This window comes from Poecilia mexicana, unplaced genomic scaffold (genome assembly GCF_051168715.1).
Source record: "Poecilia mexicana isolate PSO_F unplaced genomic scaffold, ASM5116871v1 scaffold_3, whole genome shotgun sequence".
Classification (NCBI taxonomy): Eukaryota; Metazoa; Chordata; class Actinopteri; order Cyprinodontiformes; family Poeciliidae; genus Poecilia; species Poecilia mexicana.
The window spans coordinates 12,774,540-12,800,060 of record NW_028263372.1 but is presented as its reverse complement, the minus strand read 5'-3'; the positions used below and the strand labels follow the sequence as shown (position 1 = coordinate 12,800,060).

The window sequence follows — 25,521 nt, the reverse complement described above, 5'->3', positions numbered from 1 at the left end:
ACACTGTAGTTATGACAGTTTTTTATGGTAAAATGCTGAGTAAATGTGATTTTTCTTTCTTTTTTTTTAGTTTACAGTGACTTGTTTTTGACGGGTAATGATAGCGCCACTGTACTCTTGGAATCCTGTGGTGTGTTCACAATACATAAAAATAAGTAACAACATAGAAGTTCAGCCTCAGCTGGAAACAATTAAGACCAAGAGCAGCAAAAACTTGAGCAGCTGCATATAGTCACAGATTAAACGCTTCACATAAAAGATGATCAGAAATGCTGAACGTGGATGAAATAATGTCTGGATCCTGCAGTTCTCTGCAGGATATTTATGAATTAATCAGAGAAAAAGACAAAATGTTTTTACTGAACGAGGCGTTTTCAGTGACGCTGCACCTCGACTCTCCGGCAGTGGAAAACCAGAGCTGCGTTTTTATAGAAGCTGTTAAAAAGCAGCATTTTCTCCAGACCTGAGTTAGAACTGGACCCACTTTGGTGGAAAAAAAAAACAAACAAACTCCACGGGATGCAGGGCCTGTGTACTTCTGATGTCGATATTAAAGAAAGACGTTAGTCTGTACGTGGCTAATCGTATCTTCTGATGGAGCCCTGCGTGGTTATTCTGCTCCCGCTGGATTCCTGACCTTCCTGACCTCTCTCTTTCACTCATGCAACGTCTGTGACCAACCCTGTCTCCACCCACCACTTAACTGGAGGCACTTTACGGCTCAATGAATGCATGTCCATTGAATGTTTTATTGCAGGTCAACTAGAACAGAATAAATAAAACGCATTAAATAAAAAAAAAGATCTCTTTTTAATGTTAAATTGGCATGTAGATGACATAACTGCACTGTAAAACAATATACATCATGTGTAAAAAAAATGTAATAATGTTACAAAAATAAATGAAACTCCCAAGAAACAGTTGAAGGAATAAGTTATTGAGTAGTAATAAAAATAAGTAAAAATGCTGCTGTTGCGTCTTTCTTTTAATAAATACACAGAGACACAAAATGCTCTCTCATTTATACAGGCTTTTAGTTATTTTATCATTTATTTTATTCTTGAGAAGCACTTTCTGATGTTTTTTTTAAGATAAGTAAAAATCACTTACTCTCTCTGGTGACACACTGGTCTCTCAAAATAAAACTTGCATGCTTTTATTGTGAAGGTAAACATTTTCTGTGTAATTTCCTCACGTTGGTTTGGGTCTGGGTAATCTGATTTTCGGGCGGTGGGATATTCTCTTACTTCTTCCTCAACAAAGTTTGGGCCTAAAGTGAAGGAGTCATTTTCTTCTCTCTCTGCAGTTCATTCTCTTTTTTTTCATGACAAAGCCTGTGTTCATGAAAGTAGTCATATTTTAATTCATACATATGTTTATGTCTGTTAAGACATGGACATATTTTATTGCTTAAGTTTAAGTTGCTATTTTTGTGTTTGATTTGAATAATTTTTTTTGTAAAAGAGATTTCTAATCTCACTGGGATTTTCCTGGTTAATAATATAATAATTAAATATTATATTATTTGATTCATTGAAATATTTCATTCTTACCCTCAGCTATATTCTCCATCCTACCGTCATTTTTGGGACCTGCTGTCATTTTTTGCTGCCTTTTCCTGGCACTCTTAAAACCATTCCCTCTCACCAGATTAAAATAAAATTAAAAATGTAACGATGTAATGATAATTAATGCAAACAAATTAAATAATAAATAAGTAGTTCTGCTGTAACTTCTTGTCTCTAAGAAGAAATCAAGAGTTTATCAGGAAAATTCTGACCCGCATACATGAACGAATGATTCTGAATCGGGTGATTATAGTTTATTTCCAATCGTCCACTGTGGCTAATAGAGTGAAATGTAATCAATCCCTGTACAGTCAGGAGTTAGACTGTGTCAATAAATTATTTGACAAGCCAACAGTGCACCGTTGGGCTGAGCATCTAATTAGAGAAATAAGTTTAGGGCAAAACCATAAGCAGCAGGGTTTGTAGTTAACATTAACAACTTTAATCTTTTAAACAAAAAGAGGGGAAAAAATGCTTCATTAAATTAAAAAAAATAGTCATAACATTTGTTCAGCAACATAAAATGTATAGTTTACAACCCGGTTGCAACATTTTCCACCAGTCAAGATAATAAACATTAAATTTGGTTTTAATCGCCGTTGACGACAGATGTTCTCCGTTTCTTTCCAAAACAAAAATCACAAGCAGTTTGGAGTCCTCAGCAAATCAGTGCCATCAAGCTTTAAAGCTGTGCAAATGGGCAGCATAAAGTTTTCTCTGTGGCCTGTAGCTGGGTAGGCTTTGTCTAATGTCTAGTTCCCTTTTTCTATTATTTATTTCATGCCCGAGTCCATTTTGATAAAAGGAGAAAATCCACGGCTCTATTCCTCGATTTCCTTAAATATTTAAAATATTCTGCTTTATTACACAAACTAAAAAAAAAATTTAAAAAAATGGAAATGAGTAAAACCAAGCCACATCTTCTATTAGTATGACAGGCTGCCTTTAGAGAGAGGTTATTACCGCTAATGAAATAAGATTTATTTTATTAAGACACTTTTTATTTTTTTCTGCGGCTCTTCTCTCCTGCTCATTGGCTGATGCCAAGCTTTAGTTTCACCCTTCAGTCGTATCGGCTATTTTATTGTGAAATAACTTGTCAGAATGTAATTATCAGCTCGCTTCCATCAAAGCAGCACAGTGCAGCTGTATCGGTTTTGAATTATTGAATCATAAACTCAAATATGAGGCCTGGCCTTCCACATGAGATTTCACACTTAAAGTTCACAGAGTAGATCTAATCAAACGCAGCACATTGATCATTTCCCTGGTCCGTCGTAACAATAGCAGGATGTGACCGTGGGGCATCTCGTTTTGTGCTTCCGCTGTTAACAAAAGAATGAAATCCAGGGTTTCTAGGTGGTATTAAAAAAGTCTAGAGTTGTAATTTTTAAAGGTTATTATGGCAACAGAGCCCTTTATTTACAGAATTCATAAGGTTCAGGCTTGAATCCTTATTCCATTACCTTGTATATGAAAGTAAGAATCTCTGAGAAGTGTAGAGGAATTTATTTAGTGAGCCATTTTACATATATATAGCTGTTCGAAACTGCTTCAAAAGACAAAGCTAAACTGTTTTATTTGACTCTTTGGCTGTGGATGATTGAGATGCTTCTTTTATGAATATTTAGGAGAAAAAAATAAAGCTACAGAAGATCAAAAAACATGCTTTAAGGAATTTAGTATTTAGTGTAAGATAACAGTCCAGCTTTTACACATATTTCACAGCTTTGTTTATTGGGGTGGGAATATAAAAATATAATTAAGATACAATGATGCAGTTGCATAAATGTGTGCACACCCTTAAACTCATACTTTGCTGAATCAGCTTTTTGTTTTAATTTGTGCATTATGCTAATAGTCTATCAGCATACCAGATCTTAACCTGGTCATATTTTCTTCCCACTCTGCCTTGCAAAATATCTCTTACATCTCTTGTCCACACAAAGATTTCAGGAGTTTGTTGTTATCACATGCAGACTGAAGAACGTTGGCAACAATTGCCATAAAGTTCTTCAGTGTTGCTGTCAGCCTCCCTCACTAATTTACTTCTAGTCCTTTCATCAGTTTCAAAGAAACGTTTGGTGTTTGTAATCTGTACGTTTTCCCATATTTTCTCCAATTATTGATAACCGTTTTGTTTTTTCCCTGTGCTACAGTCAATCGATGAGAACGTGTGCTCATCTGGGTCTGTCAGATTAAAAGCATCTTCTGAAAATAACTTGTTAGCAAGTATTAGGCATAAACTTTTCATTAAATCCATATTTCTGTTTTGTTTTGTTTTCTATTCGTCTGATATGATCTTCTACAGAGCCCCCAAGGGAGATTTTTTATTTAATTTTTTTTTGCATTATCTCACAATAGATGGTGAAACTGAATTAAAAGGACCAGTAAACTATTTGCGTCACATTAATCATCTAGTTCAAAGCTGCTTCAGCTAAAAGATTTGTTTGTGTTTCAGTTGAGTCACATTAAAGGTGGAGAAAACTTTTTAGATCAAAGAAACCTGTGTGTGGAGCTTTGTTATATAATTTGTTTAGGCCGTCATGGTGGGTATTTCTGTCTCCTATACACAGCCCTTTGACCACTCCGCTGTGTGCGAAAGCACAAGCCGATATTTACCGGTCTCGTACTCTGACCTCTGTGTGACCCTCCTCCAGCTAAAATTTTCATTTCGTTGTCAACAACTCCGCCTTCTCACAGCAAATGAACATCAACAAAAAGAGCCTTGGCTGCACTCAACTATAAACAGCTTGCTGTGAATGGCCTCCATCTCTCTGAGCCTATTAAACCTGCATTATTCTGTCTGAGTTGGTTCATCACCAGCTCCGCGAGTTGTTTGATCAGACTCATTCGACCCTTTTTAAAATCGTAAACATTTGCAGCTCCGCTCCTTTCGTTCGTCTGCTGCAAAAAGTATTTTCCTCCTAGAGATTCATTTAAGAGTTTTTTTTTTTTTGTAGGATAAAATTATGTCCATGTGGATTTTTATAAATTTTTTTTATATAAAGCCATGGCCTAAAGGCGATTTGAAATGCCTTCTGCGTTTGGTAATGGAGATTGCAGAGCAAGCTGACTGCCCAGACACCTTAAATGCCAGCCTTAGTGGCCCTAAATGAGCCTTGTCAGTTTTTCTTTCTTTACAACATCCATATGCAGATAATGAAGGTAATTACTGCTGTCAGAGGGGCAGCAAAGTAACATTTGTGGAACAATTTTTAGTTGTCATTGTGTTGAAGTGTGGGCGAAACATCCAGATCTGACCTTTTGTTGCGGATCCTTTCCGGCATCAGAATTTCGCTTTTGACTGACACAAGAAAGAATTTCTGGCTTTGTTCTGCTGCTGAATGTTGTTTTATCTTGTGTTGGTGCACAATGCCTGGCAGGCTTTTTGTGTGTTTGTGCCTGTGGTGCAGAAGGAAAAAAAAAAAAAGTAGCAAAGCCACTAACAAGTTAATAAACTCCAGCTGGGCTTTGTTGTGCTGAAGACGGGCTATACGGTGGAGCACATTCTCTGAAGTTTAGCTCATGCAATTTCTCTTAAAGGCAGAATGAAATCAGCAGCTCAGACTTTCTGGGCTTGTGCTTCTTGCGTTGTTAGAAAGCTCATTTGTTTCAAAAACGTGCGCCGCGGTAGCCACAAGCTAGCAAACGGCTCGTTCCTTTTTATTTTTATTTTTTTCTCACAGAGGAGAGTTGGATAGTTACAAAAAAATGTGACCAAGCTTTTGTAAAAACAAAAAGTTATGCAAACGCCACATCTTATCAGTCGGTTTGGACACGTTTATAAGGGACAGACCTCTGCTGAGATCTCGTGCGCAGACTCTCACCATAAACCTTTAAAAGTTTGAACGCTCGGGATCCGGTCAATAAATTGTTCACTGATATGTGGAAAATCCAGCTAGAGCGCTTCACTTTCAAACACACTGTACAGAGGCTAGCAAACTGATTGTGCAGCATAAAGCATCAGTGCAGCGGTCGGTCCGCCACGGGCCCAACGCTGTGATAAGAACGTCACTGCTGTACGGACCAGAGTCGGGTTTGTTGGCTGCTTTAAGTCTGCCATCTGAAGTCTGGTGTGAGCCAAACCAGTGGAACTCTGGACCACCTGGAAATGTCATTAAAACATTTTAAGGGAGCATTCACAGTCCACTGTAATCGAAGTCTGCTCTGTTTGTCTAGAAAGCCGCTTTGGTAGCGGCGCAGCTTTGTCCAACCGGATTGGTATGCTCTTAAAAGTGCGGCGTGAGAGCGATCCAGAGCAAATCGAACCTGAACGCAGGCAACAACAACCATAATAAAAAAATAAAAAACACTGAGGCACAGCAAGAATGAAACAACCAGATTCTTGCTGGAATAACACAGAACCACCAACTCGTTTATTATTTTCTTCCCTCCTGTTTATGATAATCGTTTGTCACATTACGTGTGGGTCCATACTGTTTCCAGAACAATCCGCAATGTTCGCGACTCGATCCATTTAGACCGTTGGGTTGTTTTAGTATCACCAGGTGGTGTTAATGAACGCTGTGTGAGACGGTGTGTGTGACTCCATTTGCAGCGCTGCTCATAAATAATCAGCTACGATTAGAGAGAGCATTGATACGCACCGATTTTAAAAACATTTCATAAAATGGTCTCCAGGTAGATGCAAAAAGAAAAACTGATGGTTTTCTGCTGGAAAATGATTATTATTATTTTTATTTATTTTATTTTATTTTATTTTTTGCAGAAGCTGGTAATAGCCAGCCCTGGCCTGACACCAGAACAGCTTTTGTGGAGAAAACAAAAAAATCAAATAAATAAATAAAAACACAGAGAATCAGGTTTCTTTATCCGTAGATAAATAATACACAATAATTTAGAGATAAATAACAGAATAAATGTCTGATCCTCTGTCCTGAGTGATTACATATGCTGATGTAATCTAAAGTTGTGTTATTGTCAGCCCAGGAGTGTACTACTTAATATGCTGATTATTAGTGCCATTAAGCAAAAACAAGTAACTACGTTATGCTTAGTTGTTAACTTCATCACTAAGTGAAGAAAATGAGAGATTTGGAGGAAATTACTTCCATTTGGTAACAATAAAGTGAAGGTTCGGTGGACCAGGAGGTACACAGCGATATCTCTGCCTCTGTCCTCAGTTACATTCATCCTAATCATTATTTAAAATCTGGAGCAAATAAAGAATTTAAAAAACCAAAATCTAGATCCCAGAGCTGGTGCTGATTTACAGGAGCAACACCTGAACTGAACTGGGGAAAGGAAACAGGTCATTAATAATGAGCCAGGGTGGAAATTGTCTCTGGTGTCTGATGTTACTGTTTGTCTGCTGCTGAACACCTGATGCCGCGGTTCAATTTAGAGGCTGGCTTCCTGATCCGAGCTCAGCTGAATCTGCCGATCCAGGTTTTTGAGGAATTTGATTCAAATATTTTCCGGCCCTGCGTAAGTACGGAAAAACAAAACAGAGGAAGGAAAGTTATTTGTGCATCACGTGAAACAATGTTTTTTTTTTTTTTTAATGGATCCTGGGTTTCGATGAGATGCCGAGGTTATCCCCGTGGACACAAAATGAAAAAGCTTTGCTTTTTTGTGCAGCTTAATGTTAGGCGCAGTTTGTTGCTGCTGCTGCTGCTGAGCGAAACGGCGACGACAGAAAAATGCACTCACCGCATCAAAGTGTCTCTTCGGCCCGGTTATCAGTCTGAAGGATGACTGATTTTAAACTCTGCTGTCCCCTCGCTACTTTCCATCATCCTGTGTGGTTATCCCTGTCATCCTCCTGTAAACAGCATTCTTCATTAATGAGCTTCACTGCAGCTGGGAGGCAGATTTTGTTGTTTTTGGACTCTAAAAGCCTCCCTTTTTTTCTGGTGTTTATGCAGAACTAAGTTAACCGGACGCTGAGACTAGTTCGTATTTACCTGAGAAAGATGATCCTGCCCCCTAACGGCAAATGGAGCGCTTATAATTTCTCCTTTTAAGGAAGCGTGCACTGTCATGGGGACCTTGAGTTTCAGAGAATAGGGGATAAATGTGACAGATCCTATTTCAGCGTAAATAAACAGAGGCAGAAAGAGCAGCTTTGTGATTCCAATTCACAGTTTTTAATGCATCTATTATTTCCTCCTCATCAAGTTGATCAAACATTTTGTTTTACATCTTAAATAAACCGTTGTCTTAAGTTCTGTCTGGAGATGAAGGAGTCCATCTTAGATCTTCTGGCCAGGCACACTGAAACACTAGCAAAAAAAAAAAAAAAAACATCCACTACCACAGACAAGAGGGTGAGTTTCAGAGTGATTGGAGAGTGAGAGAGGAGGGGAGAGAGAGCACTTTCTATTTATAACCTGTGTGCCCGGAGAGGAGAGAGACTGTTGTTCGAAAGCTCACTCTCGCTCCGTGTTTGTTCTGCAGCACACAGGCTGCAGCTCAGAGGACGCAGCGACATGGATGTAAAGTTAAACGCGTCGCACCCGAACGATAAGGAGTGGGAGGCGAGATGGGTCATTACTGAGAAAATTAGTCGCATTTTGAATAGCTGACGGTAGGAGGAACAGGATTGGTCTGTTAAATCCTCCACAGGAACTATAGCTCTCAGCCCCCTCAACGCCTACATGGAAATAAATTACCGGCTTGGACCTAATCCTGCTGAGAGTTTGTGTTTGTGTATGCGGCCGTGCAGTTTCACATGCTCCGGACTGAGTTTCCAGAATCATGCGAAGGGTTCGAGTTTAATAAAGTCTATTCAAAAAAAAAAAGTTAAGTAGTAGTAGCAAAAACAAAAATCAAAAGTCATTGTTTTTAATTCATGCAGTGTATTGAAAATAATGCAGAGATTACAAGTTTTCCCAGGTTTTTTTTTTTTTTCTCCAGAAAAGAAACTCACAGTTTCTAAAACGGTACTTCTAAACAAAAAAACATTTTTTTGTTAAAATACACACAAAGGCACAATTAATTCTCATCCAGAACAGTGTGGAATTCAGCTCCACTCTGTTGAGACTCATTTTTGAGATTACAGGAAGAAGGTCATCGGTCCAAATCCCAGCCAGAGTCTTCCTCTCTTTCCAGCATCTTTCCTGAGATCTCTCTGGACACCCCGGCGTCCTCATTAAAACATTCACATTATGTTTACTTGCCTCTCTGAGTAATAACAAAAAAACCATACCGTTTTAAAAATACCACATGCTGCAGCTTTAATAATTCTGTTTAAGATGCAATCATTTAAAACGAGTGCTGACGTGTCGGTGAGTAATAACTGTAATTTTTTTGCACCTTTGGACAGATCAGCCTCAGCTTGCTTGCATTCTGCTGCATGCTCCATATTCTTAATGCCCCAAGCTGCGAGGCTGTTTTTTTTTTTTTTGGTTTCTTTTCTGGCTGAAAATATTTTGGCATATCTTCTAAAAATCTGTCATATGAGGGGAACCCAGAGTGTCTCCATAGTTATTTATGAGCTGTATTTTATACCGAAGCGCCTCATATTAGCTCCTTTTCTCTTTAAGTCATCCACCTATAAAGACCCAAAACGTCCCGGCCCAAGCCAGGATGCTCATGCTTTCTCTATAATGCACCGGTTTAGCCACAAGACAATCATCAGGCATCTGAAAAGAAGTGTAAGGAAGCAGGACCCAGATGACTAAGCAGCTCATGAAAAGCCTCTGTGAGACAATTATTCCAAAACTTTTTACCTTTGAGGAAGTTTTATGTCCAGACAAAGCTCCTACAGTCCCTGGGAAGCAGAAGAAGTGCTCAGAGAAGCAAAATACGGCCATTGTAGCTCAGCTTTGCAAATATATTTAAATACAGAGCACCTCTTTGTCTCTCGCTAACCTCCCACACTAACTTATTCTCTAACTTTGCAAACCTGCTGGCCGGGGTTAGGAGCTCCGGTTATTTCCACCACCTGTGGGTGGGCCTATAAATAGAGCAGGTTTTTATTCTCACCTCAGTGTGAGGTCTCCCTCTGACATCCAGCCGCTCGTTAGCAGGTCTTTCCACTGCAGATGAGATCAACCGCATAATGATTTTCTTCAAGAATGAAAATCTCGGCACCCTGCTGTGCGCAGACGTCTTCGCTCTCCCTTTGCTTTTTATTTTTTAGCACTACGGCTTACTGTTGCTATTCACTCTCAGTTTTGGTTTCATGAGCAGAGGGAGTCACAGATTGAGGTCATCGATCAAGCAGAATTTTATCAGCAAATGTAAAATCAGGATGTTTGGAAACGGTGAAAGAAAACACGGTTTTAAAAAACAATGTGTGGTCTGTAAGACGATACGTGACGTGGCTTTGTTATTGAATATTATTTCAAATTTAAACTTTACTTAAGCTTTCATACCTGATCTTGACCTACCCCGCCCATCAAATTGACACTTTTTTTTTTTTTTTTTAAGTTATATTCCCTTTGTACTTAAAGTTAAAATGAAGTTGAGTTTTGATACTTCCACCTCTAGTAACCCCTCTCTTCTGTCTTTGTTTCTCCGCAGCGTCAGACAACAGCCAGCGGTTCCAGGAGACGTGTTTCGCCTTCGCGTTAACGCCGCAGCAGGTCCAGCAGATCAGCAGCTCCATGTCAGTACAGCGTTGATTATTGCGCCGCCGTTGAGTAATAACCCACATGTCAGGTTGCGCTGATGACAGTCGTCGCCTTTCCTCACAGGGACATCTCGGGGACCAAATGTGACTTCTCAGTTCAGGTTCAGCTCCGGTTCTGCCTGTCGGAGACAAGCTGTCCTCAGGAAGACCATTTCCCTCCCAACCTCTGTGTCAAAGTCAACGGGAAGCCATGCAACCTGCCGGTGAGGAGCCCTGGCCGACTCGGCGTCTGCAGACGTCAACGTTCAGCGAGATTCACCGCGGGTCTCGTGTGTCTCTTCTGGTTTTCAGGGTTATCTCCCCCCAACCAAAAACGGCGTCGAGCCTAAGCGGCCGAGCCGGCCGATCAACATTACCTCACTTGTCAGATTGTCCACCACGATCCCAAACACCATCGTGGTATCGTGGACTGCAGAGATCGGAAGGGTAGGAGCTAAACCCGTCTGTCCTTTCTCAGTGCCTCGGACCGAGTTTTTCAAAGTGTTCCCCTCTGCTGTCATCGTTTGTTTGTTTTTAGAAATATTCATCCTTTCTCTGAGCAGGGCTGTAAAGTTTAAAATCGCATTCACACGTTTGTCACGTTTCAAATTATTTGGCCAACGGGAACTCAGTCCGTTCATTGAGGCATTTCACAGTTTGATTTTAGAAGCTTGAAATTCAGCTGAATTTTAACTTTTAAAATGTTAGAAATTAACAAGTAATTCTTAACATGTAAAAATTACACGTTAATTTTTAAAATCCAAGTTTTACTTAAACTAGGATTAAGTAAAACGAATCCTGAAAATACATCAACTTTTGCAACACTAAGGAGTTGAAAATCATCTTTTTGACTTTTACTGGCTGTGACTGATGTTGTGTCTTACTTTGTGTGTGCAGAATTACTCCATGGCGGTTTACTTGGTGAAGCAGCAGTCCTCCACGGTGCTGCTACAAAGACTGCGGGCGAAAGGCATCAGAAACCCAGACCACTCCAGAGCGCTCAGTAAGAACCGCCAGCCTCCCTCTTCACAGATGAACTGATCCGATAAGCTGGAATGCTTTAGGGCTGAAACTGTTCTGATTAAAATCTGTCCTCGGCTCTGGAGGGGGAAAAAAAAAAGAAAAAAGAAAAAGTTGCTAATGATCTAATCTCCACGTTGAATCAAAAGTACTAAAAAGACTAAATGGGAGCTGGGAGGTTTTTTTTCACCGTATTAAAGGAGATTTAAGCAGAAATGTACTCGCATGAGCTGCTGTTCAACTCTTTCTGCCATATGATTTTACGTATGGGTCGATTTTAATTAGCTGCGAACTCGGATACATCTTACATTTCCTCTGACAGCTTACAGATCTGTTTCTGATCCAATACTTTGCTAAAAGCGATGTGAAATCGCATGCAAACCTTGTAGCTTTCTTTTCTCGTACAACTCCTGGCCTTCCCTCCGTCTTAGGAAATCTGGGTTCCGTCATTAAGGATCCAGCGCCAAATAGGTCAGGCACAAGAAGAGCGACTGAAGGACACAACGCCTGCTGCTGGGAATAAATAAAACGGTTAATTCAGGGGTGGAGACACCTGTTCAATTCAATTTAGTTTTGGAAATACTTGATTATCTCGTAGGGAAACTAAATGTTGTAACTCATTTCATGTCTTGTTGCGTCATGCCAGTCTCGCAGCATGCATCCACAGTTACGCATCACAACAACTATAGTAAGAACAAAAATCCTGTCAGCCACACAGCATAAAAAAAAGCTAGAGGAAATAATTGTCCTAAAATATAATGACTCAAAATATATATCAACAAATGTTTACAAAAACAAGAAATGAGGCAGAACTTATCAAAGCTTCTCCAGCAGATTATTGTAGTTTTTATGTTTTATTATATTTTCATTCAAGCAAATTTGTTTTTTTTTTTTTTTGTTGTTGTTGCTGAATGTGCACCTTAAAAACTTTAAAATCAGTCATGAAATCTTTCTACATCTAAAACCCTGAGGGATTTTAACAGGTAGGCCATTGAGATATACTGTTACATTTATAAATTTCTAAACAAATTCTGGATATCGGCTTGAATTTTGAGTTTAATTCTTAGCTCTTAAGTTATGTAGCTACAATTATTAAAGTTTTTTTCCAACTTCATAAACGTATTTATTCAAAAAGAGTTGACACGGGTTCGGACGAATAATTAGTCGCATAAAGAAGTGACTCGAGCGTCTTTCACCGGTCTGACTTATCGCTGTGTGGGTTAAAACTAATGGAAAACATCCTGGGTCCAAAGTAAGGTTTGCTGCTTTTGCTCCAGCCTGACGGCAACTAAGAGTCTCAAAATGTACCTGGAGGTTGCGGCGCAGCGTGACGAGCTCCTGAACTTGTTCACGGCGCCGGCCCGGTGTCTTGACAGTGACTGAGCGAGCACATCTGGAAGGAGAGCTCCATCCATCTGTTTCTCGCTGACTCATGCGGCGCCGTTGTCCTTTTCCTCTCCCCTGCAGTCAAAGAGAAGCTCACAGCGGACCCTGACAGTGAAATAGCCACAACCAGCCTGCGTGTGTCCCTGCTCTGCCCGGTAACCACTTCTCCTGCTCCTCATACGCTTAATCTTGTGTCAAAAAAAAATTTATACTAATCTAGTCCAGCCAACATGTTGCTCAACATGCCGTATGTCTGCATACATCCTGCGTTGTCATGTGGTTTTGGCATGTTTATGGCACTCGGGAGTGTAATTCACCCTTAATCCGTGCTGCGTGTTTCCTCTGTGGCTTCGCCGCCCGTCGGCGCGCTCGCGGTGCAGCTGGGGAAGATGCGGCTGATGATCCCGTGCAGGGCGCTGACCTGCTCCCATCTACAGTGCTTCGACGCCACGCTTTACATCCAGATGAATGAGAAGAAGCCCACCTGGGTCTGTCCTGTCTGTGACAAGAAGGCCCCGTATGAGCATCTCATCATCGACGGGTAAGTCAGACAAAGACACAAGCAGCCTCCTGGTTTTATGAAGGAGATGTGATGATCAACTCTCTGAAGTATTCTTTTATTTTTCCAAACTTTGCTTCCTGAAATCTTCTAGTAGATACGGCAAAAAGCTTTTTGAATCTGTTTCAAAAAAGTGTTTTAACTTAGACTTTGACTGCTTTTCTCCTATCTTCATGCAGTTCTTACAGAAAATCTTTATGCACGAAGCTTTTAGTGCAAAGGATTCAGTGCAGAAGATAAGAAAGACAAAGTAGGTGGTGATAAAATGCTCCAGTACACAATGGATAAACTGATGTTGGAAAAGGGCTAAAAGGGCTTTATTTTACATTTTTCTTCTGGGTAAACCTCGTCAAGGTCTGTGTCTGTTGTAGCTGAGCTCAACAAGCTTCTCTCCACCAATCAGCAAGGTCACAAGTCCACCAAGAAAAAAAGAAGCATTTTACAAAGGAAAACCTTTTAAAAACAGCAACATTTTAAAAGCTATAAAACCAAGGGAAAGACAGAGACACAGAAGCTGTAGAGGTGAATTTAGTGCAGAGGAGGAGTATTTGTCAGAGCAGACCCTGATGAAGACCCAGTTTGATCTTTACGTGACTTCACATGTTTATGGTTGCAAATGGTTGAAAAGGAACATTGGAGTGTAGGAAATGCTAGATTTTATATCAGATTATCTAAAAGTTAGATTTTCCCATAGTTTCTCTTTCTTTTCTGTCTTTGTTTCTTTTGTTTTTCTTTGTTCTCTTTTTATTTCTTAGACGTTTGCTTCCTTTTTTCTTCCTTTCTCTCTTTGCTATTTCTGTCTCTTTTTCTTCCACTTCTGGTTTTTTTTGGTTCCATATTTAAGGCCCTCTCACTGCCACAAATACATAGTGAACTTGAGTCATTTATCTTTTTTTTGAATTGATATTTAATTCCAAACTTTTATTCTGTTTTTTAAAACACTAAAAAGAGCACTTTTTAAAAATTTCTTTGGCATTCGGACCACTTTACCTGAGAAAGTCATGCAAACCACGTTATGTGCAGAAACTCTGTATATAACGTTGATAATATCTCGTCTTGTTCGTACAAAAACGATATCATGTAAACGTCTCGTCATGTGAGCTAATTGCATCGTTACGCTTTTCGACAAAACTCATTTTAAGTTGGATCTATTATTAAGTAATTTTTTTTTTTTCCAGGAATTAGTTGCTGCTGCTGAAATGTTCTGTCTGTCAAGCTGTTATATCTGATATTTGTCACAGAAAGTGGGACGAACCGACAGGCTGATTCTTACAAAATGACTAAATATTAAATGGGATCTTCAGGCACTTGTTCATCGCAGCCTGTCACAAAGAGACAACTTGTTCCCATTTGCTGCATTTTTCTTCGCTGCATTTCTGTTCCTCTTTAAAGCCAAGACTTTTAGACATTTTTGATCTGCGGTCGTTCTTTTTTTTTTTTTTTAAGCCTGTCACTTCCTTTCTATCCGTACATTTTAAGAGAACTTTTAAAGAGAATATGCAGCGTCGGTCTGGAAGATGCTTTAAAAAAAAAAACAAAAAAAACAAAATACGATTAAGATCATCTGGTTGATTTTGGATTTTCATTTAAGAGTAATTATTTTAAGCTAATCCTTGCCTGCCTGTGTCTTCTCCCAGACTTTTTGTGGAGATCTTGAACAGCTGCTCAGACTGTGATGAGATCCAGTTTAAGGAGGATGGCAGCTGGGCCCCCATGAGGTCTAAGAAGGAAGTGCAGGAGGTCTCCTCAGCTTCCCTTAACAACGGGCTGGATGGTGAGTTTTGTGGGATGGGAAGTGAAAGGCACGAGAGGAGACTAGAAGCCAATTCAGCTAGGAGTAAAAAGTAAACAAAAAAACAAACATATTAACTTTGATCCTCTGCTACTCGGTTTGCATTGTCCGTTTTAATTTGCCAAATCGTTGGTAATATTACATCTGAACAAACTGCCTCTATGCCAACAAACACCCTACGGTTCATGTTCAGATGAGTTTTCTGAGCTTTAGAGAGCCTTCGGGGTTTTTTCAGGCTCCTTTCTCTGTAAATCCCGACACAAACCGAGACGTCTCTGCTTCCCCTCAGGCTCCTGTCGGACGTCTGAAGGCTCAGATCAGCACAGCTCCTCGTCCTCCAGCCACAGCGACAGCAGCCACAGCAAAAAGGTGGAAGTGATCGACCTGACACTCGACAGCTCCTCGGACGAAGAAGAACCAGATTCCCCTCCGCCGCCTCCTCCTCCTCCTCTCCCTCCTCCTCCGCCTTCCTCTGCAGCGCTTCCTCCTCCAGTCAAAAGAGCGTGTCCGTCTCTGTCTCCGAACTCGCCGCCTGTCATAAACAAAGGGTGAGTCAACCACAGAAGCAGGGGTGGACGTTTATCGCTTCGTTTATCACTTAATGCAAAAAAAATAAATAATTTAATTCTTATCACGGTAAAAATTTAGATTTATTTTTGTCATGATAAATTCTAATTGATGATGTTCTGCCAGATTAACATTCATGAGGACTCTGCTGCTTCATTTGGCCTTGGTGAATGTTGCGTTGGTGTTTGGAGCTCGGTGCAGTGTGCAGCACGCTGGCTTTACCCCCAGCATTCTGCACAGAATGAAAGCGTGACAGTCGGTGCAGCAGTCCTCTGACCTCGTTGTGTTTTCCGTGCGCACGCGCTCTGCAGGGTGTTGAACCTGCACCACCAGGCCTCTCCCGTCAGCCGCACCCCCAGCATGCCAGCCATGGACACCAACTACATCCCTCCGGTGCCCCCACTCATCCAGGACTACAGGCCCTACTACCACACCCCCAACGACCTGTCAGGTAACAGCCACATACTCAGGAATCCACAAACGTTTCCCGTAAATATGGGAAATATCTGTTGATCTAAACTTTATTCCCTGTCCCGTTGTCATGCTGTGTCTTTTCTTCTCTCTGGCCTTTCTTCCTCTTGTTCCCTTCCTGTCCATTTTTCTCTCCTTCCTTTCTTTTTCTTTCTTTTTCCTTATTTGGGCCCCTTTCTGTGCCCTTCCTGTCTGGTGTCCTTCCTCTCTTTGTTTCCCTTGTTTGTGTTTTTTCTGCTGTACTTCTTCCATCCTTTCTGACTTTTCTTCTTAATCTGTTTCTTGTTTCTTCCATACCTCCATTGGCCCTGACCTCTTTATTTTTTTTAATCTCTTCTGACCTTCTATCTATATTTCTTTCCCTCCTCTGTCATGTCTTCCCTTATTTATTCCCTTCTTTTTATTTCCTTTCCTCCCTTGTTTTCAGTTTCTTCTTACTTTCTTGTCCTCTTACTTAGTTTTCTAGAAAGTTTGGATCTGGAAAAGTATAATATGAACAACATGGAGGAACCTTATCTGGAAATTTTGGATCAGTTAGACAATAGTTGTCAGGCACCAGAGAAGAAGAACGCTTTGGACCGATTACTTGTTAAAAATGAGCTGCACAAGGTTTTTGTCTCTGTGGGCGGGTGAACCTGATGTGAGACTCGTGAACTTTTCACTTGAGGATTTCCTCTTCATTTTTGTACCATTTTCGCCTGCAGGTTAACGTCGGCTCGGTGTGCCGTCTTCCCGTTTCTAGACATAATCAACACCGATTTTCCTTTGTGCTTATTTTCTAGAGTTGAACTTCTTCTCTTTTCTTCAAGGAGACAATCATCAGGTATGTTCAACTGTATTCTGTGTGTCACGTAGCACAGGAATACCCCACGTTCCTTAAAAACTTTGATTTTTTTTTTATTTTGTTATTAAATCACCCTCTCTACTTTCACCATATAAAGCCAGCTACAGGTGGGTTCTCAGTGACGAGATGTTCCCCGTCATCAAAAAGAAATTATTTAAAAAGACATATCCTAATTCTGAGTAAGTCACTTAAAATTTTAATTTGACATGTCTGAAACCTGATGATGGGGGGGAGAATCTCACATAAAATCCTTCCTGTACTCTGTGTTCCCTTTTTTTTATTTTTATTTTTTTACTACTGGCTCTTAGTCTCGATCCATACAGGGAGCCGTGAGAGTAAAACCTTTGATAAATGAAAGTCGTCTGGTGCAGAAGAAACATTGGGGCACTTAGCTGAAAGTCGTGCGATATCCTGCTGCTTTCGCTACGCCGTATCGGTGTCAGAGATTTCTGCTGCCTGCCTGAAACAATGAAGCTGAAGGGATTTTAAATATGACTCACGGTGCTGGAAATGTTTCGTCTAACATGTCACCCTTGAAAGAGAAGACGGTCAGAAGCAAATGGCTTAATTATATTTAACACCAAAATATTGCCAACTGTTCCCTTTATTAGTGTTTTTTATACATTAAAGGTGCTCAAAGTGGGGTGCGGCGGCCATTTGCCACAATTCAAGAATGAATTAGATCAAAACTACGACTTTTAAATTGAAATCTATTTTTTAAAAAATGTTAAATGCAACACAAAGTGATCATCGTTTTCTGCTTTCCCCATATTGTGGTGACTACGAACACACCTACTCTAAAGTACACCTTGGTGCGCTCACGTCTGCTTTTAATTTTTGCAGTAAAACTTGGATGAGTACAGGAAGCGTTTTCAAATGAAGACTGACCTACATCCTGTTTTTAATGCTAGAAATAGACAAAAAATGTTATTTCACTTTTCTTCATTCAAGCCCAAAATGGCAATGAGCGAACGGGATGCCTTTCGTTAACTTTAACTTCGTTAAAGTTTTGGATCTACGATGCAGTTCCTACAAAAGAGACGGATTATTTCATTTAGTTAAAACGGTTCAGGCTTAGCTGGTGGCTGAGAAGGTGCAAAAAAAAAAATAATTACAGTTTTGGTCATTTTAATTTTTAAAAAATCATATATTTTTTGGTCCTGGGAGTGTTTTTGAGCTGACATGACAAAAAGAACACACACACACACACACACACACGTATATTTACATAAAATGCTGTCCCACTAACAGCTCTTCCTCATTGCCGCCCTGCAGCATTACAACATGGTCATGGCGGCGGCGGCCGCCGCCTCGGCCTCAGAGGACCACGAGCTCCTCCTCAACCGCTTCCTGCCCTACAGCACCTCCTCGTCGGCCTCCCAGCTGTTCCTCGACCAATCAGGTACCCCCTCGCTGACGGCGCCAACCAACGGGGTGAGCAACGCAGGCGGCGGCTTGATCTCATCCAGTAGCCTTCGAGACACTCACTCCACACACTCGTCGTCTTCGCACTCGTCCTCACACCCCTCACACACACACCCCGGGGTGGTGGCCAGTCGAAGCAGCGCCGAAGCGGCAGTGGCAGCTATCTACGGCGGGATACCTGACGTCATATCGCTGGACTGACCCGAGGCGGGGGGCGACGCTCTGGGCCCAGCGTGAATGCAGTACCACGTCGGACGTTTCTTTTTTTTTTTTTTTTTTTTTTTTTTTTTTGCTCCAGAGATTAATTAGACTGGCCCCAAGTCATCGAACTCTGTCAGCCTTTTTGGAGCCATAATGTGGAGAAAAGCACTAAATATCTGAGTGGGTGGCATCACTTTATGGGAGGGGAGAAGGGGAGAGATGCAGACTTGGTGTTACTGACCTCAGATGAGAAACCAGTCTGACGTTTGGACCACATCTGATCCTTACTGGTACAAACTTGGCACAAACAGCGGAGATGCTGCCCGAGTGAAAAAAAAAAAAAAAAAAAAACACACAAGGTTGGAGGGTTCCTTATTGTTTTTTTTTGTTTTTTCCTTTCTACAAAAACAAGGCGCAGCACCGTGACCAGAGAACAAAATCTATTTTGCTCTTTTACTTTTCTATGTCAGGAACGTTTTCAGTGTAGTGAGCTGCTTCTGTCGCTGTTTCCAGGCGGAGGACTGGACCTCCTTTCCCTTCAACACCTGCTGCCATGTTTGCTTAACTTTCCATCCGCATCTCCGACGACGACCACGTTCCTTTTTATTTTTTTTTCTCCCTCTTCGGCCTCATGTCCAGATTCATTGTGTATTTTTTTTTCCTCTATAATGAGACTGAATTAACAGTTGAGTCATGTTGTAGTAGATTTAATATTCTTTTTAACTTATGTATGATATTTAAACAGTGAAATATGCATTCCCCCTTGACTTTCAGGTTGATTCAGTGTTGGTTGTTTTCACTCCTTGTAAAGAATCTGCCGGCATACAGCATTTAAACTGTTGAAGCTATTTATACTTGCCAATTTAGACTTTTAGCTGGAAGATTTTTTTTTCTTTTCTTTTTTTTTTTTTGCACAATGCCAAAAAGTAGGTACTAATATGAAAGTGATCTGAGTGCTGTTGAATGTGTGTGTGTGTGTGTGTGTCAGTGTTTTCGGTCCGTTTCTCCGGGTTCAGTGTGTTGCTTCGCGTCTCTTGCGGCTGACTGTTATAAAAGGATTTTCCGACGAAGCCGTCGTAGCGACGCCGGGCCTTTTAAAGACACAGGCGTCCACAGCATGCGACCAAGCTTAAAGCAGTGCCTGTTTATTACGTGCGCGTGTTTGAGGAACCTTAAAGTAATGTCTTAAAATCGTCACTTTTTTGCATCTGACCTTTTTGAACCGGTCTATCCGCACCCATCGGTGGGGGGGGGGGGGTGAGTCGGGACGGAGCGCTTGCGGTTGAAGTCTTGAGAAGTGAAAGGCGGCGGCCTCGGCAGGTCAACGCGGGCTCCGCTCCGAATTAGACGGTTTAAAAATGCATGGCCTGTCAGGAGAAAAAGCCTTGAGTGTTGGAGCAAAGCGCGTTCGCTGTTTTTCACGCATGGTTTGCTCGTGAATGTACTTTTTTTTTTTAAACAACACACACTTTCGTTTGTCGTTATCAAAGCCGTGTTTCCCCGTCATCCTATAAATGTTCCCAGCGTCTGGCGTTATGTGCGTCTCTTTGACGTCCGGCTTCCAGGCACCGGAGACAGGCAGCGCCTAATTATCCCAGCGATCATGAGATAATGGGCTCTGACAGCGGCTCCCGCCGCCCCGTCCCATTCCTAGATAACCGGACGGGGATCTGACACGGGGTGACCCTCCTCCTCCCCTCCCCTCTTCCATCCACTTGGCATTTCTAACTTCATTCCCCGCTCTTCTCATGGGAACCAACTCCTGCCTCTCCATATGACTCCATCATCTGCTGGAACAAGTTCTTTTAGTGTATTTCCTGTGTTGTGCAGTATTTTATTTATTTCGTATCCTTCGTGTCTATATATTGAATTTTTATTTTATTTTATTGCTTTACAATTGGCTCAGTGGCTGAAAGCGAGTGTGAGTCACTGTCATGTGGGAGCCGGTTGTGAAAAGATTTTATTTAATATGCGTTGAATAATTATTTAGCAGCAGCTCGACTACTCAGAAAGGTGTTGTGATGATTCTCTAGGGAAATAAATGCCACGGTGCATTTTACTCGGTAGCAGACTCTGGTAATCCTTTTATGGGCACAAAACGAATGCTTAATTAATTCATGCATGATTAATTGTTTCTTTTGAATTAATTGTGTTGTGTGTTCCGGAATGCAGCAGTGTAGAAAGGAGTGCAGAAAAAAGGAAATAGGCTGTACAACCAGAAACCCAGCAGACAAATCCAAATATCAGGTAGTTTTCCGAGACTCCCATCAGCCTCAGCTGTTTGGCAGATAATAACATAAAGAATAAAGATGATACACATTAAACACGCTAGTAGATATGGGGCTGGTTTCCACTATGGTTCATGTCCTCTTAATTTGAAAGGGCAGAGAGGAAGTGCCTGTCTGTTTGGAGCAGGTGTGGGAACTAGCGCCACCTATCTCTTTCTGTGTTAATGCTGTTTTCAAGCTGCAGACGGGTCATTAATTATGCCATATTTCTAAAATCTCTACAACGTAATGTTTTATTTTCCTTCGAACACCTGCAACTTTTTACCCCCATTTTTTTGTCTTTCATCCCCTGGTGGAGGACTGAGGGATTACAGATGACCTGTCGAGGTTTTTCTAGAAGTCCACGATGTCTGCAGGCATCTGATGGGAGTTTTTAAGCTGCACAAAGTCGTTTTCTTTGAGTTGGTTACAGTCAGGTGTGTGTAGAGTAACACAACGTTTTATCCAACCAAGAGAAGCACTATGTTAGCATTTTTTTTACTCAACTAAAAGTAAAACCTTGCCATCCAAGAAATGAGTAATGTGAGTAAAACAGTATTCCATCAAAATGTTACTCATGTACACCTGATGTAATATTTAAAAATGATGGCAGCAGACAAACAGAAATTTAAAGTAATGTTCACATTGTGGTATTTTATAGACAAAAAAAGAAAAATATCCAAATAAGTCAAATGATTATAGGCAGAAGAAAGATTTAGCTTTTCCAAGTCAATCTGTTTCAAAATAAGCCCTAGAAAACCGATACTTAAAATAAATGTAGCTAGTTACTACCCACCTCTGGTTCCAATAAATGAAGCATAAAAAATAGTTGGTCGTTTATCCAAACGAGTTTTTAATTGGGACATTTACCACAAACCAAGAGAATACTGACTTTTCTGCTCACTGATAAACAGTAAACATGAAAAAACATCTCATAAAAAAAAGACAAAGCATCAGCACAAATAAACACAAGCACTGAGCTTTTTATTTTGATCCTTCATTAAGATAAACATATGGCTTAATATGTTTCACACAATCAGTTGAACAAAACAGCCAGGGTGCTCGCAAAACAGTTTTTAAAAGTGCTGTTGGTAAATTATTAAGTGTGCAATTTGATGTTTAAGTTATTCAGATAATTAATTTACAAATGTATCCTAACATGTGACTTATGATACAAAAAAGCTGAGAATTTTTTCTATTATTATTTTCCTAAATCTTTCAAATTAGCAGTTCAGACAAAATTTGATTATGTCTTACGCTGAGCTTTAAACGGTGATGTGCGACTTAACAGAATTTTTTTTTTTTTTTGCTTTTTAGCATTATTTGAAAGCGATTAGATTATTTTTTTTATATATATTTTTTTTTTAAAGTAAATAGCATAGTGAACACTGTGGGATTTTATTCCAGGTTGCCATCGTGTGAGACTCCCCCATGCCTGCAGGCCACGCGTCGGTAAACAACCGTCTCATTTTTAGATCCGCCTTGTACATATTCACTCCAGCTCTGCTCGTTTGCCTCATTTTTACCATCTGGCACCGGTTCAGGGCTTCTCTGTTCGCTCTTCAACAATACTGAAAAATACATTGAGAGGGCCTGAAAAGCTCCCGTCTGCTTTTTAACTACAGCCGAAAGAGCTGTTTGGCAGAACGCTGAGAGGCAGCCAGGCTGTCCTCCTCCAACATCCTTTGTAAAATAGAACAAAATAATAAAAAAATCTCCATTTGAGAATTTTATGAAACTAAAACAGGACATTGTTCTTAAATAAAACATTTTAAAACCAGCTTCATTTGGCCCGGGAAGCAAAGCAGAGTCCTGCTGGGCTTCTGGATGGAGCTGCAGAGAGTTTCCTTACATCAACAAGTCGGTTAATCATTAATTGTTAAGCTGATCATTCAGACTCATAGACAGCATGTGCCTTTATTATAAAGCGTTACCAGATTCCTGCTGCTCCCCCCTCCCCTCCTGTGTTGGGATACTTGACGAGACAGTCACTGTAACTGAAAGCATTTCATTGCGGCTTAATTTATTGAAGCTTCTGTCCTCACGCTCGTCATGCTGCTGACTTCATGACGGCCAGGGGGCGCCAGAGCAAACTGTGTTGAATGTGTTTCTGTTAAAGTGCTCTAACGTCACAAGGTTCTGTGTGGGATTACCAAAAACAGCAAAGTTGGATCTCCTCTTGGTTTCCCACCAATGTTATTATTATTTTTATTTTTTTTGTTTTGGGCTCTTCAACAGTGAACTCTGGAAAAGCGGCTCCTCTCTTTGGTCATCCTCACCCTAACTTAAAGGGAAAAAAGTGTTTATATTCTGTCAGTATGGGAAAACCCTGAAAACTGAACGTTCAGATCCGAACGTGAGCCGTTCGATGTCCGCTCGTATGCTTCTGTTTTTTTTTTTTTTTGTTTGTGTGTGTGTTTGTGTGTGTGTGTGTGCGTGCGTGTGTGTGCGCGTCACTTCAGAGCGAATGGAATAAAAATAATTTATATATTTTTTAGAAAACGAAAGTTGTAAAACAAAAAAAAACATAGAAAAAAAAGACGACTGTGGCCAATAAAGAGTCTCACACAGCAGAAATGATTTCCTTAGACGGACTCGAGTCGACATCTGCACTCACTGCCTTATTGACAGGTTTCACAGCTCCAATCTGAGAGAAAGAAAAACTTGTTTTAACAAAAAAGAAAATAAATAAAAAAGGCTTTTCATGGAGGGAAGGAGGAAGACGGTGTACAGTAGACCCATGTCAGTTTGTACAAATATACCAAGTGAAAAAAATATTTATTACCTGCATTGGAAGAAATTGTTTACTTATTGAATGTTACTTGTTTATGTAGAAAAGTAGATGTAATAAAATGCATTCTGCTACATCTGTGTGTTTCCATTTATTTTTGGAGATTTTTTTTTTTTTCATTTAAAAAAATAAGCTAATTTATCTCTTGCTGAAAAGTCGCTGTTCAGTTGATTTTGTCTTATTTCAATCTTACCAAACACTTGGTCAGATTTTCTACTGGTGTTTTCCTTCATTGTGTCTGTCCTTCATTCTTTTCTTACTTTCTCTTTCCTTCTTTATACCCATCCTTACATTTTTCTGCCTTTTGTTTCATTGCTTCTGTCCTTTCTTCCTTTCTGTTTTTTCTTGTTGTTCACGTTGTCATTTCTTCTTTCCAACTTCCTTCCTTTCTTGTTCCTTTTCTTCCTTTCAGGCTCTTTTTTTCAGATGTCATATAATAGTGAATTTTGAATTTTGAATGTAAAGCACTGGAAACTGGACTTGGAGTTGAGAATGGAAACGTCTGGCATTTTTAGAGATGAACGTATATGATCTTTCGCTGTCGTTTGGCCACTGGGTGGCAGCAGTGAGTTGTTGATGAACTTTCAGCTTATTTTGAAGGGGACTCACTCAGTTGCACATCTAATGTGCGTCTTAGCGGCTTCAGGTACGATATATCTAACAATGTCATCATCATTTATCCATTAAATTTAAACGAAACCATTTATGTTTTTTGTTTGTTTGTTTATGCTTTTGGAGAAGATGATTTGCGTTCGTTTGCGCGCAAGCCTGATGGATCGAGCATCAAACCCCACCCCTGGTCTAAAACAGAGAGAGAGAGAGAGAGAGAGAGAGAGAGAGAGAGAGAGACGGTGGGTGGAACTGTCCTGTCACCAGGAGCCGCAGGCTGTCATATTAGACGATTGTGCGTCTTCAAGAGGAGATGAGAAGTTGGGATGGCAGCACTCCAAGCTGAGGCTCCGTTTGGAAATAAGCGTTCAGGCGTTTAAATTAAACCTCCCCCCAGATGCTGACAGTATGAGTGAAGTCAATGAGAGCGTCTTTCTGAACAGGTCACTGAGGCCGGACCTCTTCAGCAACCTGGAGGACATCGACGTGACGGCTGACGGAACTCCGGTCCTCAGATTCCTCATCTGCCTCGTCTACTCTGTGGTGTGCGCCGCGGGGCTGGTTGGCAACCTGCTGGTCCTCTTCTTCATCAGGGTCACACAGGAGCGCAGGAAGTCCAGGGTCAACTTCTTTGTGCTCAACTTGGCGGTGACGGACCTGCAATTCGTCCTCACGCTGCCCTTCTGGGCCGTGGACACCGTCATGGACTTCAGCTGGCCGTTCGGAGACGCGATGTGCAAGATCATCCTGTCGGTCACCGTCATGAACATGTACGCCAGCGTCTTCTTCCTCACCGCCATGAGCGTGACCCGCTACTGGTCGCTGGCCTCGGCTCTGAAGAACCGAACCGTGCAGAGGTCGTGCTCCGCCAAGTGGGTGTGCGCGGTCATCTGGACTCTGGCGACCGTGGCCACCGCGCCGACGTCGATTTTCTCCACGGTCACCAACGTGACGGGAGAGAAACTGTGCCTGCTGAGGTTTCCTGGCGGCCAGTACTGGCTGGCGGTGTACCACATCCAGAAAATAGTCGTGGGTTTTGTTCTGCCCATGACCATCGTGTCGGTCAGCTACTTCATGCTGCTGCGCATCATCCGCAAGCGCAGCATGAAAACCAGCAACCCCAAACGGAGATCCCAGGTGACCAAGTCCATCACCATCGTCATGCTGTCGTTCTTCTTCTGCTGGATGCCGAACCACGCCATCACCCTGTGGAGCGTCCTGGTCAAACTGAACTTTGCCAACTGGGACAGTGCGTATTACATCGTCCACACGTACGTGTTCCCGCTCACCGTGTGCCTGGCGCACACCAACAGCTGCCTGAACCCGATCATTTACTGCCTCATGAGGAAGGAGTTTCGGGACAAACTGCGGGGTCTGGTCCGCAGGACATAGTGGTTTTAAAGGCTCAGGGAGCGACTTAATGACGCGCGTAATGTGCTC

The 25,521-nt window shown here is 41.2% G+C and overlaps 2 protein-coding genes across 2 annotated transcripts in view; both read left to right on the top strand.

Moving 5' to 3' along the window:
- The window catches only part of LOC106924789 (E3 SUMO-protein ligase PIAS1-like), a 61,694-nt gene extending 38,148 nt beyond the window's left edge, over positions 1-23,546 (top strand). The window contains exons 3-13 of the mRNA XM_014998658.2: positions 10,062-10,146; positions 10,235-10,373; positions 10,462-10,596; positions 11,047-11,152; positions 12,637-12,710; positions 12,936-13,096; positions 14,752-14,888; positions 15,196-15,454; positions 15,785-15,924; positions 16,727-16,767; positions 18,064-23,546. Of these exons, the coding sequence (XP_014854144.1) occupies positions 10,062-10,146; positions 10,235-10,373; positions 10,462-10,596; positions 11,047-11,152; positions 12,637-12,710; positions 12,936-13,096; positions 14,752-14,888; positions 15,196-15,454; positions 15,785-15,924; positions 16,727-16,767; positions 18,064-18,414 (1,628 nt within the window). The 3' untranslated portion in view covers positions 18,415-23,546. The remainder of the gene's footprint in view (positions 1-10,061; positions 10,147-10,234; positions 10,374-10,461; positions 10,597-11,046; positions 11,153-12,636; positions 12,711-12,935; positions 13,097-14,751; positions 14,889-15,195; positions 15,455-15,784; positions 15,925-16,726; positions 16,768-18,063) is intronic.
- An 893-nt stretch (positions 23,547-24,439) lies between these two features.
- rxfp3.3a1 (relaxin family peptide receptor 3.3a1) overlaps positions 24,440-25,521 on the top strand; it is a 1,541-nt gene continuing 459 nt past the window's right edge. Inside the window, exon 1 of the mRNA XM_014998659.2 lies at positions 24,440-25,521. This exon is cut by the window's right edge and continues 459 nt beyond it. Coding sequence (XP_014854145.1) covers positions 24,490-25,473 — 984 coding nt within the window. The 5' untranslated portion in view covers positions 24,440-24,489 and the 3' untranslated portion in view covers positions 25,474-25,521.